Here is an 11,297-nt window from a genome sequence, read left to right on the forward strand (position 1 = left end):
GGAGGGGCTGATGGCCAGAGTGGCGATGTCGTCCGCGTACCCGAATCGCGCGTTCGGGTCGTCTTCAAGTATCTCTGCGATGTAGAGCAGAAAGGCAATGGGAGATAGTGGTGACCCCTGAGGCAGCCCGCATGACAGCGGGAAGTACTCCGTTGTGCTTTCTTCCAGTCGGACTCTAGCGGTGCGGTTGCAGGCAGAAGCTAAAGATCAGTCTGGTCAGGCCCATGTGGCCATCCCTGCTGACGCAGTCTAATGACGAGCCGGTTCCGAAGGACGGAGTCGAACGCCCCTTTTACGTCCATAGTCCAGAAGTGTCGCCGTGAGTCCTTTTAGGAGGGCCATCTCGATGTCGTGGGTGAGGCAGGTCGTCAGATCGACGGCTGACCTGCCTTGTAGAGCCCCGATCTGTTGCGGACTGATGATGCGCTCGACAATCGCCAGGGACGCCATCCTTCTGGCTATCAGTCGCTCTAGTCCCTTGCCCAGGCACGAGAGGAGCGCGATCGGCCGCCAGGACCCGGGCTTGGGAGGCATCCCTGCCGGCCTTCTGGATCATGACCACCTCAGCTCTGCGGAAGGGCAGAGGGAAAGTGGCCGGCCCGCATACAGGACTGGAATAGCTGCCTGACCGGTTCCGAGATGACATCCCAGCATGCCTGGAGGAGGCGTGTTGTGATGCCGTCCACACCAGGGGTCGTTGTCTTTGTTAAGGTGGCCGTCTTCACTTCTTCTCCGCTAACATTGTCCTGCCAAGTAATCGCTCGCCTCGGGACGACGGGTACGTCAAACGGGTCACCCGGTGCGTCATCTTCCGCACTAAACCTGTCGAGAAGGGCTCCCGAAGCGCTTGAGCCTTTTCGTTAGTATCCTCGATCGTCTGGTTGTCCACAACCAATGGGGGTGCTCTGGTCAGTAGGCTCGCCTTCCGCCAACCCATGATCTGGTACAGGTCCCGGTCTGAAGCGACTCCATCGATCTTTCCGGCCCAGTATGCTCGCTTAGCCTTCCTCACCGTGCTCAGGAACGCCTTTCGTTTCTCCATTAGATAAAGGTGCGCATCTTGCTCCGTCTCCCAGGCTTGTTGGTTGCGGGCAGCACGGTATGCTCTGTGGGCCTCTGCGCATTCCTCCGTCCACCAAGCCGCGCCTTTACCATGTTTTCCTCTCTTCTTGCCGACCGCCTCAATGGCTCGGGAGAAGAGCTCGACGATGTGACTTGCCTGCCCGTCCAGGTCTTCCGGAGTAGGTTGATCCCCCAGATTGGGCATCGCAGCTAGCCCCCCTTCGATCAGGTCTCTCAGCCGAGGCAGCGCCGAGTCGGGCACTGACAGTGGCCGTGGCTGCGGGTGGCCCTCTCCCTGTGACACTGGGCGTTTGAGTAGTGGTATGACGGCCACGATGGCCTCGTGGTCAGCTCCCGGGTGTAGCTGTGGGCTGACCTGCGCGTGCGCAAAAGGGATATTAGAGAAAGCCAGGTCCAGGACATGTCCGCAATCCTGGGTTGCCACCCCAACTTCGCTGATAAGAGAGAGATTGTGGCCGTCTGCCCAGCCTGCGATGTCATCTCCCCGGTTCCCGTTCCTCGTCCCGGGCTCCCAAGAGTAGTGATGCGCGTTGAAGTCACCCGCGATCAAAGCTCGCTCCGGGGGTTTGAGTTCTAGCAGTATCCCTGTTGTGCGGCTGTGGGGGTCGCGGGGTTGTCTGTACACGTTGACGATAGTCGTCGTTTTGTCGACCACCAGCCACAGTACGTCTCTCGTGTGGACAGGCCTCTGCTGCTCCACCGTCATCCCTATCCCTTTGCGTGTGTAGGTCAATACTCTTGGTCTGGTTCCTTCGCTGTCCCAGAAGTCGACCGGGACGAAAGAGTCGAAACCCGGGTGCGTGTTCAGTTGCACGTTTCCGTCCTTCCAGCCCGTCCAGGGTTCCTGGACGAGGACCACATCTATCTGAGCCTCCCAGCAGAGCTGCAGGAAAGCCGTGTGCGCCGGGGAGATCTTTCCGACGTTGCCCTGCGCAACGCGTAGCATCCGTGGGGTCGCCGCTCTCGGCTTACGTCTCCGAGTCGAGTTCGAGGTGGGTGTAGGCATTCGCGACGTTGTAGTTTGGCTTCTGTGCTGCCCGTTGGCTCCTGCTTGGCATGGGTAGCACGGGACGGTCGATGGAGGTGTTGTCGGGGGAGTCTTCGCCTTCGCCTTCGTCCGCCTCGTCTTCATCCATGCTGCTGCTGTCAGTGCTTCCGTCACCGAGGCAAACGATCGAGCTTGCGGAGGGCGTTCTCGTGCGCGCGCGCTTGGCGCCGGGTTGCTGGTTCTGGCTGGTGGAGGTAGGGACGCCTGCCGCCTCCTGGCTACTGTCGGATCGAGTAGCCTTGTACAGAGTGTCCGATGCTTTCTGGCCGGCCTTCCGGATCCGAGCCCGCTCCTTTCGACCGGGAAGGGAGACGACGCCGTTTACGGCCGAGGGCCTCGCTGGGCAGTCTGTGTGGCTGGCTTGGAAGGGGCCGCAGCAGTTGGCACATTGGGGCCTGGCCATGCAGGGTCCCGTTTCGTGTGAATCGGAAGGTCTTCCGCAGTTGCTGCAGATCGGTCGTCGTCCGCAGAACCGGTTGGAGTGGTAGCCCTGGCAGCCGGGGTCGTGTCGGATGAGCGTCCTTCGTTTCTTGACGGGCAGAGATCTGCCGCTTTGGTTGAAGAGCCTGAAGGGCGTGACCTCTGATGTGAATGATATGAGCCAAGATATTTCGTTCGTGACTGGGTTGGGCCCAAGGCGGGACGGTCGAGCAAGGACAGGCTTCTGTCCTGTCTGTGCGAAGACCTCATCTTCAACGAGTGTGGCTGGGTCCAGGACGTCCCCGCCAATGCTGTGTAGTTTTGTTGGGCATCGCGGCACAACGTAAGTGTACCACTTGATAGGCGTCTCGACCTGGTGGGCGCCGAGGCATTCCGCCAGCTTTGCCTTACTTGCAAGTAGTCTTTCCTGTATTTGCTTGTTTCGCGGCTTCAGAGAGTAACCTGTGCTGATATGGTAGACGTGGGGAAGGTCCGCTAGCCCCAGGCCAACGGCCTTACAGACGATCTGTCGTACGGCGAACGGTGCGATCTTCCGAGCGGCCGCTAAGCTTTCTTCCGGGACGCGGGCAAAGATGCGGAGGTCCTCCTTCGGCTGCGCCTGCGGCTGATCCTCGGCGGGGAGTGTGGCCTTCGGGCGGGCAGAGCTCTGGCAGCTCTGGCCGCTCCGGGTCGCCGCAGTGGTGTTGCCCGCCATCGGTGCGACGACAGCCGCCCAACTCCGGGCCGCTATTGGGCTTGTCTCGTGATTGATCAGTCTCTTGAGGGTTTGAATGACATAGGCAGTGGCTTCTTTCGCGATCTGCTTTCTAGAACCGTCAAAGCTGGCGACAACGCTGTCGACGGACCGTGCAATGGTCAGAAAGACGTCTTTCCGTGCCTCGTACTGTCTAGCTTCTTCTGCAAGGGCTGTCAAGACGGACCCTGTGGCAGATCCGCTCGGAGCAGATGCGGTAGAGGCTGCGGGCCCCTCGGCCGAGGTAGGGGCGTCGGTGGTGGCATCAAGCTGGCTTCCCGTTAGGCTGGGCCGGGTCGGCTGTGCCTCGACGTCGCGGCGTCGCTTAGCTCTTGAGGTGGGGTTCGGCTCCGGAGGTGTCCCGGAGCCTGGTTCGGGGTCGGCTTGGTCGGCCGACATCAGTCCGGTGCCCGACGGCGGCTGTGAGGCCATCGCGGATGCGGGCTCCGGCAAGGGGAGGTGAAGAGTTTTCGGCTGTTAGTAATTTGGTGGTAGGCTCACTCATTCACTAACAGCAGATGCCAAGAAAAATTAGGCGAGAGGGAAGTTGTGAATCGTTTGTATTTCACCGAGAGTTTCCACCACTTTTCCATCACACACTGTATTTGAGTTGAGTATACCTCCATCCTTACGAATAGCTAATTTTCAGTGACAATGACGCTTAAAGCCAATTTAATTGCAGGTGACGCTCCCAAGTAAACGGAAACTCCGTCATGAACACAGAAGCCCGTCCTGGATATAAAGAATCATCCACGCAAATCGTGCCTTGTCCGTGACTATGCTCCAGAGCGGCACTGCACTCCTTAATAGTCCTCCAGTCACTCCTTAACAGTCCACAATGATGCGACACGCATTGACTTTACTTCTCCTCTCCACGGCCATCAATGGCCAGATCGCTTCTCCCGACAGTCCTTGCAACCCTGAGTCGCAGGATGACGGCGACGTTTTGGCCGAGAGAGCCGTCAACCCTAGCATCAAGCCCCTACCAAGCGTGAAGCCGGCACCAGGCCCGAAGCCGGCCCCGAGCGTCGTGCCTCCCCGAAACCAGACGTCCTCTCACATCCCCACGACGTTCTCCAAGTCTGTTCGCATCACCACATCCTCTCATTGGAGCAGCTATGTGCCATCCTCCTCCCGAAAGCCGACATGGAGTCAGCCTCCTTCCTCTACCCGGAAGCCCAGTCAACTTCCTTCCTCAACGTGGCATAGCAGTGCCATGAAGCCGTCGTCCACTCCGGCTCCGGTCCATGTGAGTAACGGAGAGACAGTTGCCGCGGCCGTCGGCGCGGTGATCATCGGAGGAATCTTGGGCGGCTTTGTCATGGCGCCCTCAGGTGCGATCCTCCCCATTGCGGCTGGACAAACTGCCGTATTATCAGCGGCCGCCGGTTCCGGAGCCGCTGGATCGATGCCCGAATTTGAACTGGATCCTATCGACGATAAGCCTGACCTGCCTGAGTCCGTTCCGGAGGTTAAACCTACCCAGCAGAAGCCGACTGAGAAGCCCACCGAGAACCCTGCGACACCCACGCAGGTCCCGACCCCCTCGCAGTCTTATGATCCGGAGACTGCCTCCGAGACCTACGATCCATGGACTTCCTCTGCTGTTCCATGGTCCTCTTCGGCTCCCCCATCGGAGTTCCCTTCCTCGACCAGCGCGCCCTTCTCCTGGACATCGTCGGAGCCTGCCTCCTCTCTTGTGACGACCTCCTCTGTGTGGAGCACTACCATTGCCACGTCTACTTCCTCGGCTGCCCCGACCAGCACGGCTCTCAACTGGATCGATCATGACAAGGTCGCCGCCTTGAACGAGGCCACGTCTCTAGGTTTGGAAGGACAACTTCAGCTCCGTTTCAATCCCGAGCTCTTCATTTCCGGAGGTTGTGATCCCTACCCGGCGGTCGATGCTTTTGGAAGCCTCGGGTAAGCAGAGCCCCTTTCGTAACACCATTACAAACTAGCATAAGCTAATTTCTACTTACAGAGCTGGTTTGAGACCTACTGGTGGAGGACGAAGCGGATGCGGTAATGGCGGCACAGGACAGGTCTACGTCCGACGTGGAAGCAGTCAAGGCCGCACCGCCGTCATGTACTCCTACTACTTCCCCAAGGTCCGCTGGGCCAAGGGAAACAACAATGGCCACACCCACTACTGGGCCAGCATCGTCGTCTGGGTCAACCGATGGGGCTGCGATGGCGACTCGGATGTATCAGCAGTGTTCCCCGTCGGCGTATCTTTCACCAAGGACCACACGGTATGGGATACGGCGATGACAGGCGACATCTCCTACTTGCAGTCGACGCACCCCAAGATGCAGATTCACGACAACGCCATGTCACCGTTCACCGGCGCTGATGGCGATAAGGTCTTTGAGCGCACACTTATCGCTTGGGATGCCCTTCCCGACGCGGCTGAGCGCTCGCTGTCCGTCGTTGAGTACGAGAAGACTCAGGTGCCGTTCATCGACGCCAACTTCCAGACCAACCTCGATGCTGCGTATAAGGAAAGCTTTTACGGCGCCTTGACTGATCAGCAGGGATGCGGCGGCACCAACTAGGTGTGGTGAGCTTCGTGTTCGCCAGGATAAGTACCTGACGGTAGCTGGATAGATGATGCACTCTGGTACAATATAATCACAAATTCTAGTCGTTTGGTGTTGAATATGGCGTGCATGTCTGAAGACTCGCTTGGGACCTCTACAACGTTGGCGACATCGAGCACAATAGTGACGGATTTAGTATTAGTTTCACTGAGTCTTGGCCAGAGACAACGCCCAAGACTTTATTGAAAATCAACAGGGTAAAGTGGCCAACCGGATCGAATACCGTACGTGAGCATGATTTATACACTACTCGGAATGGTTGGAAGAAAGGTCGGCATTCCGAGACCATCAATCTCGGGCACGTAACCAAGTCCTCATCCCACCGGCGAAATCTTGCCTATTACAACAGAGGGTCCCCATGCTTCAAATCCCGGAAATCCCACTCAGACCGTACCATTGGAGACAACCATCCATCCCCCACACCCTCAGCGACACGAAATCTCCTATGAAACCACGAAACAGAGCTATCCACTGCCATATTTGTCGCTAATCTAGCAGAGCCCGCGTTCCGGCCGCCCGTAACAGGCAAGGTGGAGTAGTGACAACGTCAAGCGCGGGGCCGGATTTGCTTCGAAAATGCACGAAATGCGGGGAAATATGGGAAAGATGGGGGTGAAGGATGGTTAGCGTTCACGCCGGTTAAGCCTGATCCGGTAACTTTCCGCCGGCTAGTTGCCCTATGGGTTTTCCGCGGGTTTTATTCCCCTTCACGAGGTGCTCGTGGATGTGCGAGGACGCCACTGTTGGGCAACGACTTCTCCAATGGGTGGCTATGTGTTGTGGATGACGGAGGGTATATAAAGGGAATCAGAACTCTTGAGCGATGAACGGATTACCGCAAGCTCGACATTATCTGGTGTAACTTTCGCAAAGCGCTCTGCCATTAGCAAGAACTATCACCATCCCAACCAGCCCGCAGCATAGACGAACCAAACTGTAGACACCTACCTCATTCCTCTTACTAGAAATATCACAATGCCTCACGCAGAGTCACCGACCCCTGATGCCCCTCCCACCCTCAACGGTGTTCAACTACACGTCAACGATGACCTCCTCTCCGCCAACGAAGTCGAGCCCCTCATCCAATCCCACCTCACAGAAGACTTCGACGTCCTCCGCCAACGCTACCGTCAACATGGCTACCTCCTCATCAAGGGCCTCATCCCCCGTGAAGATGTCCTCTCCGCACGCGAATCATATTTCAACTCCCTCGCGCCCTCGGGTGTGATCAAGCCCGGCACATCCCCGCGAGAAGGCATCTTCGACGACGCAAAGTCCGCCGCGGATTACCCCGGCATCGGCGCCGGTAGCGCCAAGAACGCGGCGCCAGGCGAGACGGACCGCTCTGAGATCTTCACATCGGCGGCCCTGAAAGCGCACACCGAAGACTGGTACGCCGGCTCCGAGGACGGCTCGGTCCGGGGCTTCTGCAATCACCCTGCTCTCCGCAACTTCGTCGCCGAGTTCACCGGCTGGGGCGACGAGAACACTCTGACGGTGAAGCGTACGCTCCTCCGCAACAACACACCGGGAAACAAGGCCATTGGTGTACACTACGACCAATCCTTCATGCGCTACGGCGAGCCGACGTCAGTAACGGCGTGGGTTCCAATCGGCGACGTCCGGCTCGAGGGCGGCGGGTTGATTTACATGCAAGACGGCGAGAAGCTGGGCGAGGAGATTGAGAATGAGTTCACGACGAAGGCGAAAGCCGCGGGAATGAGCGACGAGGAGACAAAGAATGCGTTCAACTCGAACATGATGAGCACGGGGTTCCTGTGTGATGGGCCAGCAGATTTTGGGCGGAGGTATGGAAAGAAGTGGCTGGTGAGCGCGTATGAGGCTGGTGATGTTGTGTTCCATTCAGCACATATGGTAGGTTTGCTCCGCTTGTATACCACATATTTGCAGGTTGCTGACCGTTACGCTAGATCCATGCTTCGACCAAGAACTACGACCCCGAAGGGCGCATCAGACTTGGAACGGACTTGCGCTTTGTTGATAAGCGCCGTCCATGGGATACTGTAAGCCATTGTTTCCTGCCACGCCTTGCTCGAATAATGCCTCTGACAAAAACATCAGCGCTGGGATAAGCACTATAGCTTCAATGATGGTGTCTAGCCCAATGGCGGCCACGGCGCGCAAAACCGAGGATATCATACGTTGCACACTCGGGATGCAAGGTTGTTTGAGGTGACATGATAGAATCGACAACGATTATGATGCATAGCCAGTGAAATTGAATCATCTTGATTGAAAGCTATCAAGCTGAGACCATTGTTCCTTCAAAGTCTTGACCAACGCCCCCGTCTTCCATTGCACAATAGTCCTTACTTGTGCAAGATATTTGATTGTGTGGTCTCGTTCGAGGGGATGCCTGATTAGATGACCGCCTAAGAATAAGTTAGATTCCGCAGCTAGATAGCGAGCACATCGTGGCAGCCGACTTACACAAGGACAGCATATGTGCGGGCAAGTAGTATGCGTTGACAGCCTCGTTCGAGCGAGCTAAGCCCATGAGCATACATAGATAGAACGTAATTTCACGCTGTGAGATGCTTAGCAGAGTGCAAGCGGACCCTTGCGGTCCGTGACTGACCTCGCTGTCCATCCTCTTCTTCGTTCCTTCAAATCCTGCCGTTGGATTTGAGCTGTTGTAATCCTGGAAGCAAAATATCGCTTTTGAAGCGTAGTAGTACCCGAGAGCAACAGTGCCTACATGAGCATTGCTGTCAGTGACTATTCTATCCCGCGAAACCAAGCACTTTGAAAGACAAAACAGCATTCGTTAGATCAAGGTTCATACCTGGATCTGCGGCCATCCACAGCGTCGGAAATGGTCTCGCTTTGGCTACATCCGCTCGCTCATAGAAAAGAGGCTGAAAAGAAAGTGGCTTCTCTTTGTACCACACGTCTACGTCATTCTGCAACTCTCCCCAGGCCTCCGAGCTGCTCGTCCTGAAACCCGACCCATCTTCTGGGAAGAACAGCTTCAGGACTTTGGCAAATAGGTAGACGATCCGGTTTGCATGCGCGGTATCGTTATTGCTCCTAAAAGTCGACGACCTCTCGAAATTCTCTAGACAGATCTCGATAGGCGTCCTGCGGACTAGGAACACGTAGAGGGCCTGGCGAAGATGAACCCAGCTCGCGGCCTCGGCCAGGCCGCCTTGCGTCACGAAACGGGCAATGGCGTCATGATTCAGCAGATTCCGCGTGCCTCGGAGGTGGTGGTAATGTGAGTCCGTCTCATTGTCGCACTCCTCGTACAGACGCATGATCACGACGGCCGTCAGCAGGATTGAGTCCCACGTTTCCGGGGGCTGGGAAAATGCTTCAATGAGCAGTTCGATGCAGCGGTTGTGGTAGTACGTGCTCTCCAAATCGGACTTTTCGATGGCATCGTCGTTCCCTTGTGTGTCGAAGCGACTAGCTAGGGCGAAAATTCCGTTTAGCAAGATCGGCTTGCGGAGGGCGAGGCGGGGAACATCGAGGGTGAAAGGGCGGGCATCGTGACATGCGTCAATCTGGGATTATTAGACACTGTGCTCTCATCGGAAAGATGAGTAGGTAAGCTGGTCAGAAGACAATACTCACCGAAGGCGCTATTCTCAAGATGTATGTGCGAAATAAGAAAGCCTGGCGTCCGGTGAAACCGCAGTGCTCCGGGTCCACGGGCTGAATGCGAAATTCTGCATCCGAAATGAGACTCTCAGCGCGCTCCGAAGCAATTTGATGTGAGGACCCAGCCTGCGTGGACGGCGAATCTCCCAAGAGATACGAAATCTGGAGCTGAGGCTGCACCTCTCCCGATTGCCATTGCCCGCTATCCGAGGCGATACCATCTCGGGTGGAGTCGAGATACCCGGGGCTCGAAGTGAAGCTATCCCGGTGTTGTCGGCTTTCCCGCGGTGGCCCGCTGTTCAACACGAAGCCGATGGGCGCGCTGCCGTCACCGTGAGATCCATGCCCGGTGAATCGTTGTGCGGGGGCCTCGGCTCGGAACGTGTGCGTAGCCGGCGGTGAGTAGTCGAAGTTGAGCTGTCCTTCATATGGTGTCAAGCCGTGCGGGGATGCGTGGGATGTGAAGCTGTTGCTTCTGTCGCCCGCAGCGGACTGGACGGCCGGTGACGAAGATGCCTCGGTTACTGCGTCGTCTAGACGACTTGCTTCGCTCTTGCGCCGGGCTGGGTAGAGAGTGTAAGTTTCTGACGTGTATGGAGGGATTGTGTGATCGGCAATAGGACAAAACTGAGATGGGGCGCAGAAGACATAATCTAAAGAAGGCCAACTCGGGGGCTAAGAGAAGGGGAGGGTGGGCTCGGCAAAGCATCATCTGAGAAGGGAAGGTCAAGTCAAACCTCGGTGATCCGCCTTCTGAACTCTGTCTCCGGAGAGTACCGACTTTCTGGAGCTGCCCGGCGCATGCTTAAAGCGTAACGTCGTGTCAAAGTGACACTCGAGATCAGCCTCGACGCAGGCGCCGCATCCCGTCGCGCCGGGCTGCACAACGCACTTACGGTGACGCCGCCGGCAGGCGTCACAGCAGCGTCGGGGCTTCATGTACGGTCCCGGCCGTCGGAGGAGGGGAGCCTTTTGTTTACTCTTGTCCTCTCTCGCCCGCCGAGGTCCTACGCAGAAGTCCGAGTGTCATCCGACTGTGAGCCCATCTGTTCGGCTTTCTCCTAGGTGTGTTGCGGTGTGTGACTGTGCCCTTGTTTGCGCTTGACCTTCTCTCTGCCTTACCTCGGAGAGTAATCAAGTTGACTCTGAATGGGCCGTTGGTGGTGGGTTTGCTTGCCGGAATGGGAGCGGGGTGAGCAGACGACCGTACGATTTTGCGGGGGTGGAATGAAGAGAGTTGAATCCCGCGGGATACATGGCCTTTTGAAGACATGGGGAGCGCTTGGTCGGGGCTCGGGATCGACGCTAGGCGGGGGATAAATTGCGGGGTGAGCCCCCTCGATGGACAAGTTTGTTGTCGGAGCCGTGACTTGTTCTGCGTCACGTTATACCTCTTGTCGCCCAAGGGTCCTGTAGTTGAGCAGTGTATCCATATCAATCAGAGTCCCGCCGGTTCCTGATGCAAGTTGAAGTACTCTGTAGCTTGGCCGACTGAAGTGGTCATCGTGAAGAAGTCACCGGTCGCCGGCGATGTTGACGGTCCGACGGAGAGAATACCTCGTCAGCTGGGAAGCATGTCGAGTCATGTTCAACAACCCGTGGAGGAAAGCCAACGAGCAACCTCCAATATTCAATCATAGCCACTTGAAAGAGACACCATGGAGGTACTTATAAGGCTGCCGAGAAGAAGCTCTCCGAGAGTCCGGCCAAAATCCCGCCCGATCTCCGGCCTTGCTATCCGGTCCTGGCCCAGGGTCCAACACGA

At 57.0% G+C, this 11,297-nt stretch overlaps 3 protein-coding genes across 3 annotated transcripts; 2 read left to right on the forward strand and 1 right to left on the reverse strand.

Annotated features, from left to right (window-relative positions):
* Positions 1–3,885: 3,885 nt before the first annotated feature.
* Positions 3,886–6,116, forward strand: BDP55DRAFT_766347 (necrosis inducing protein-domain-containing protein). The gene is made up of 2 exons (XM_060580965.1): positions 3,886–5,228; positions 5,290–6,116. Exons 1-2 carry the CDS (start codon positions 4,144–4,146, stop codon positions 5,861–5,863), a joined length of 1,659 nt encoding a protein of 552 aa, XP_060432095.1. The 5' UTR covers positions 3,886–4,143; the 3' UTR covers positions 5,864–6,116.
* A 767-nt stretch (positions 6,117–6,883) lies between these two features.
* BDP55DRAFT_547859 (uncharacterized protein) lies at positions 6,884–8,001 on the forward strand (the record flags this gene model as incomplete). The annotated part of the gene is made up of 2 exons (XM_060568787.1): positions 6,884–7,783; positions 7,840–8,001. The coding sequence occupies 2 exons, from the start codon at positions 6,884–6,886 to the stop codon at positions 7,999–8,001; spliced, it is 1,062 nt and encodes a 353-aa protein (XP_060432096.1).
* Positions 8,002–8,176: 175 nt separating this feature from the next.
* On the reverse strand, positions 8,177–10,805 carry BDP55DRAFT_655822 (uncharacterized protein). The gene is made up of 4 exons (XM_060574346.1): positions 10,270–10,805; positions 9,506–10,095; positions 8,715–9,435; positions 8,177–8,623 (listed from the first exon to the last, which is right to left on the reverse strand). The coding sequence occupies exons 1-4, from the start codon at positions 10,469–10,471 to the stop codon at positions 8,313–8,315; spliced, it is 1,824 nt and encodes a 607-aa protein (XP_060432097.1). The 5' UTR covers positions 10,472–10,805; the 3' UTR covers positions 8,177–8,312.
* Positions 10,806–11,297: the final 492 nt, after the last annotated feature.

Source organism: Colletotrichum godetiae, assembly GCF_030913485.1.
Source record: "Colletotrichum godetiae strain CBS 193.32 chromosome Unknown BDP55scaffold_11, whole genome shotgun sequence".
Taxonomy (NCBI): Eukaryota; Fungi; Ascomycota; class Sordariomycetes; order Glomerellales; family Glomerellaceae; genus Colletotrichum; species Colletotrichum godetiae.

Bases quoted from the DNA above. Each gene is read 5' to 3' on its own strand.
- BDP55DRAFT_766347 (XM_060580965.1), top strand. From the start codon at position 4,144: ATGATGCGACACGCATTGACTTTACTTCTCCTCTCCACGGCCATCAAT. The intron at 5,229-5,289 runs GTAAGCAGAGCC...TTCTACTTACAG, and splicing joins GATGCTTTTGGAAGCCTCGG to AGCTGGTTTGAGACCTACTG.
- BDP55DRAFT_655822 (XM_060574346.1), bottom strand. From the start codon at position 10,471: ATGAAGCCCCGACGCTGCTGTGACGCCTGCCGGCGGCGTCACCGTAAG. The intron at 10,096-10,269 runs GTTTGACTTGAC...CTCTCTACCCAG, and splicing joins TCAGAAGGCGGATCACCGAG to CCCGGCGCAAGAGCGAAGCA. The intron at 9,436-9,505 runs GTGAGTATTGTC...TAATAATCCCAG, and splicing joins TCTTGAGAATAGCGCCTTCG to ATTGACGCATGTCACGATGC.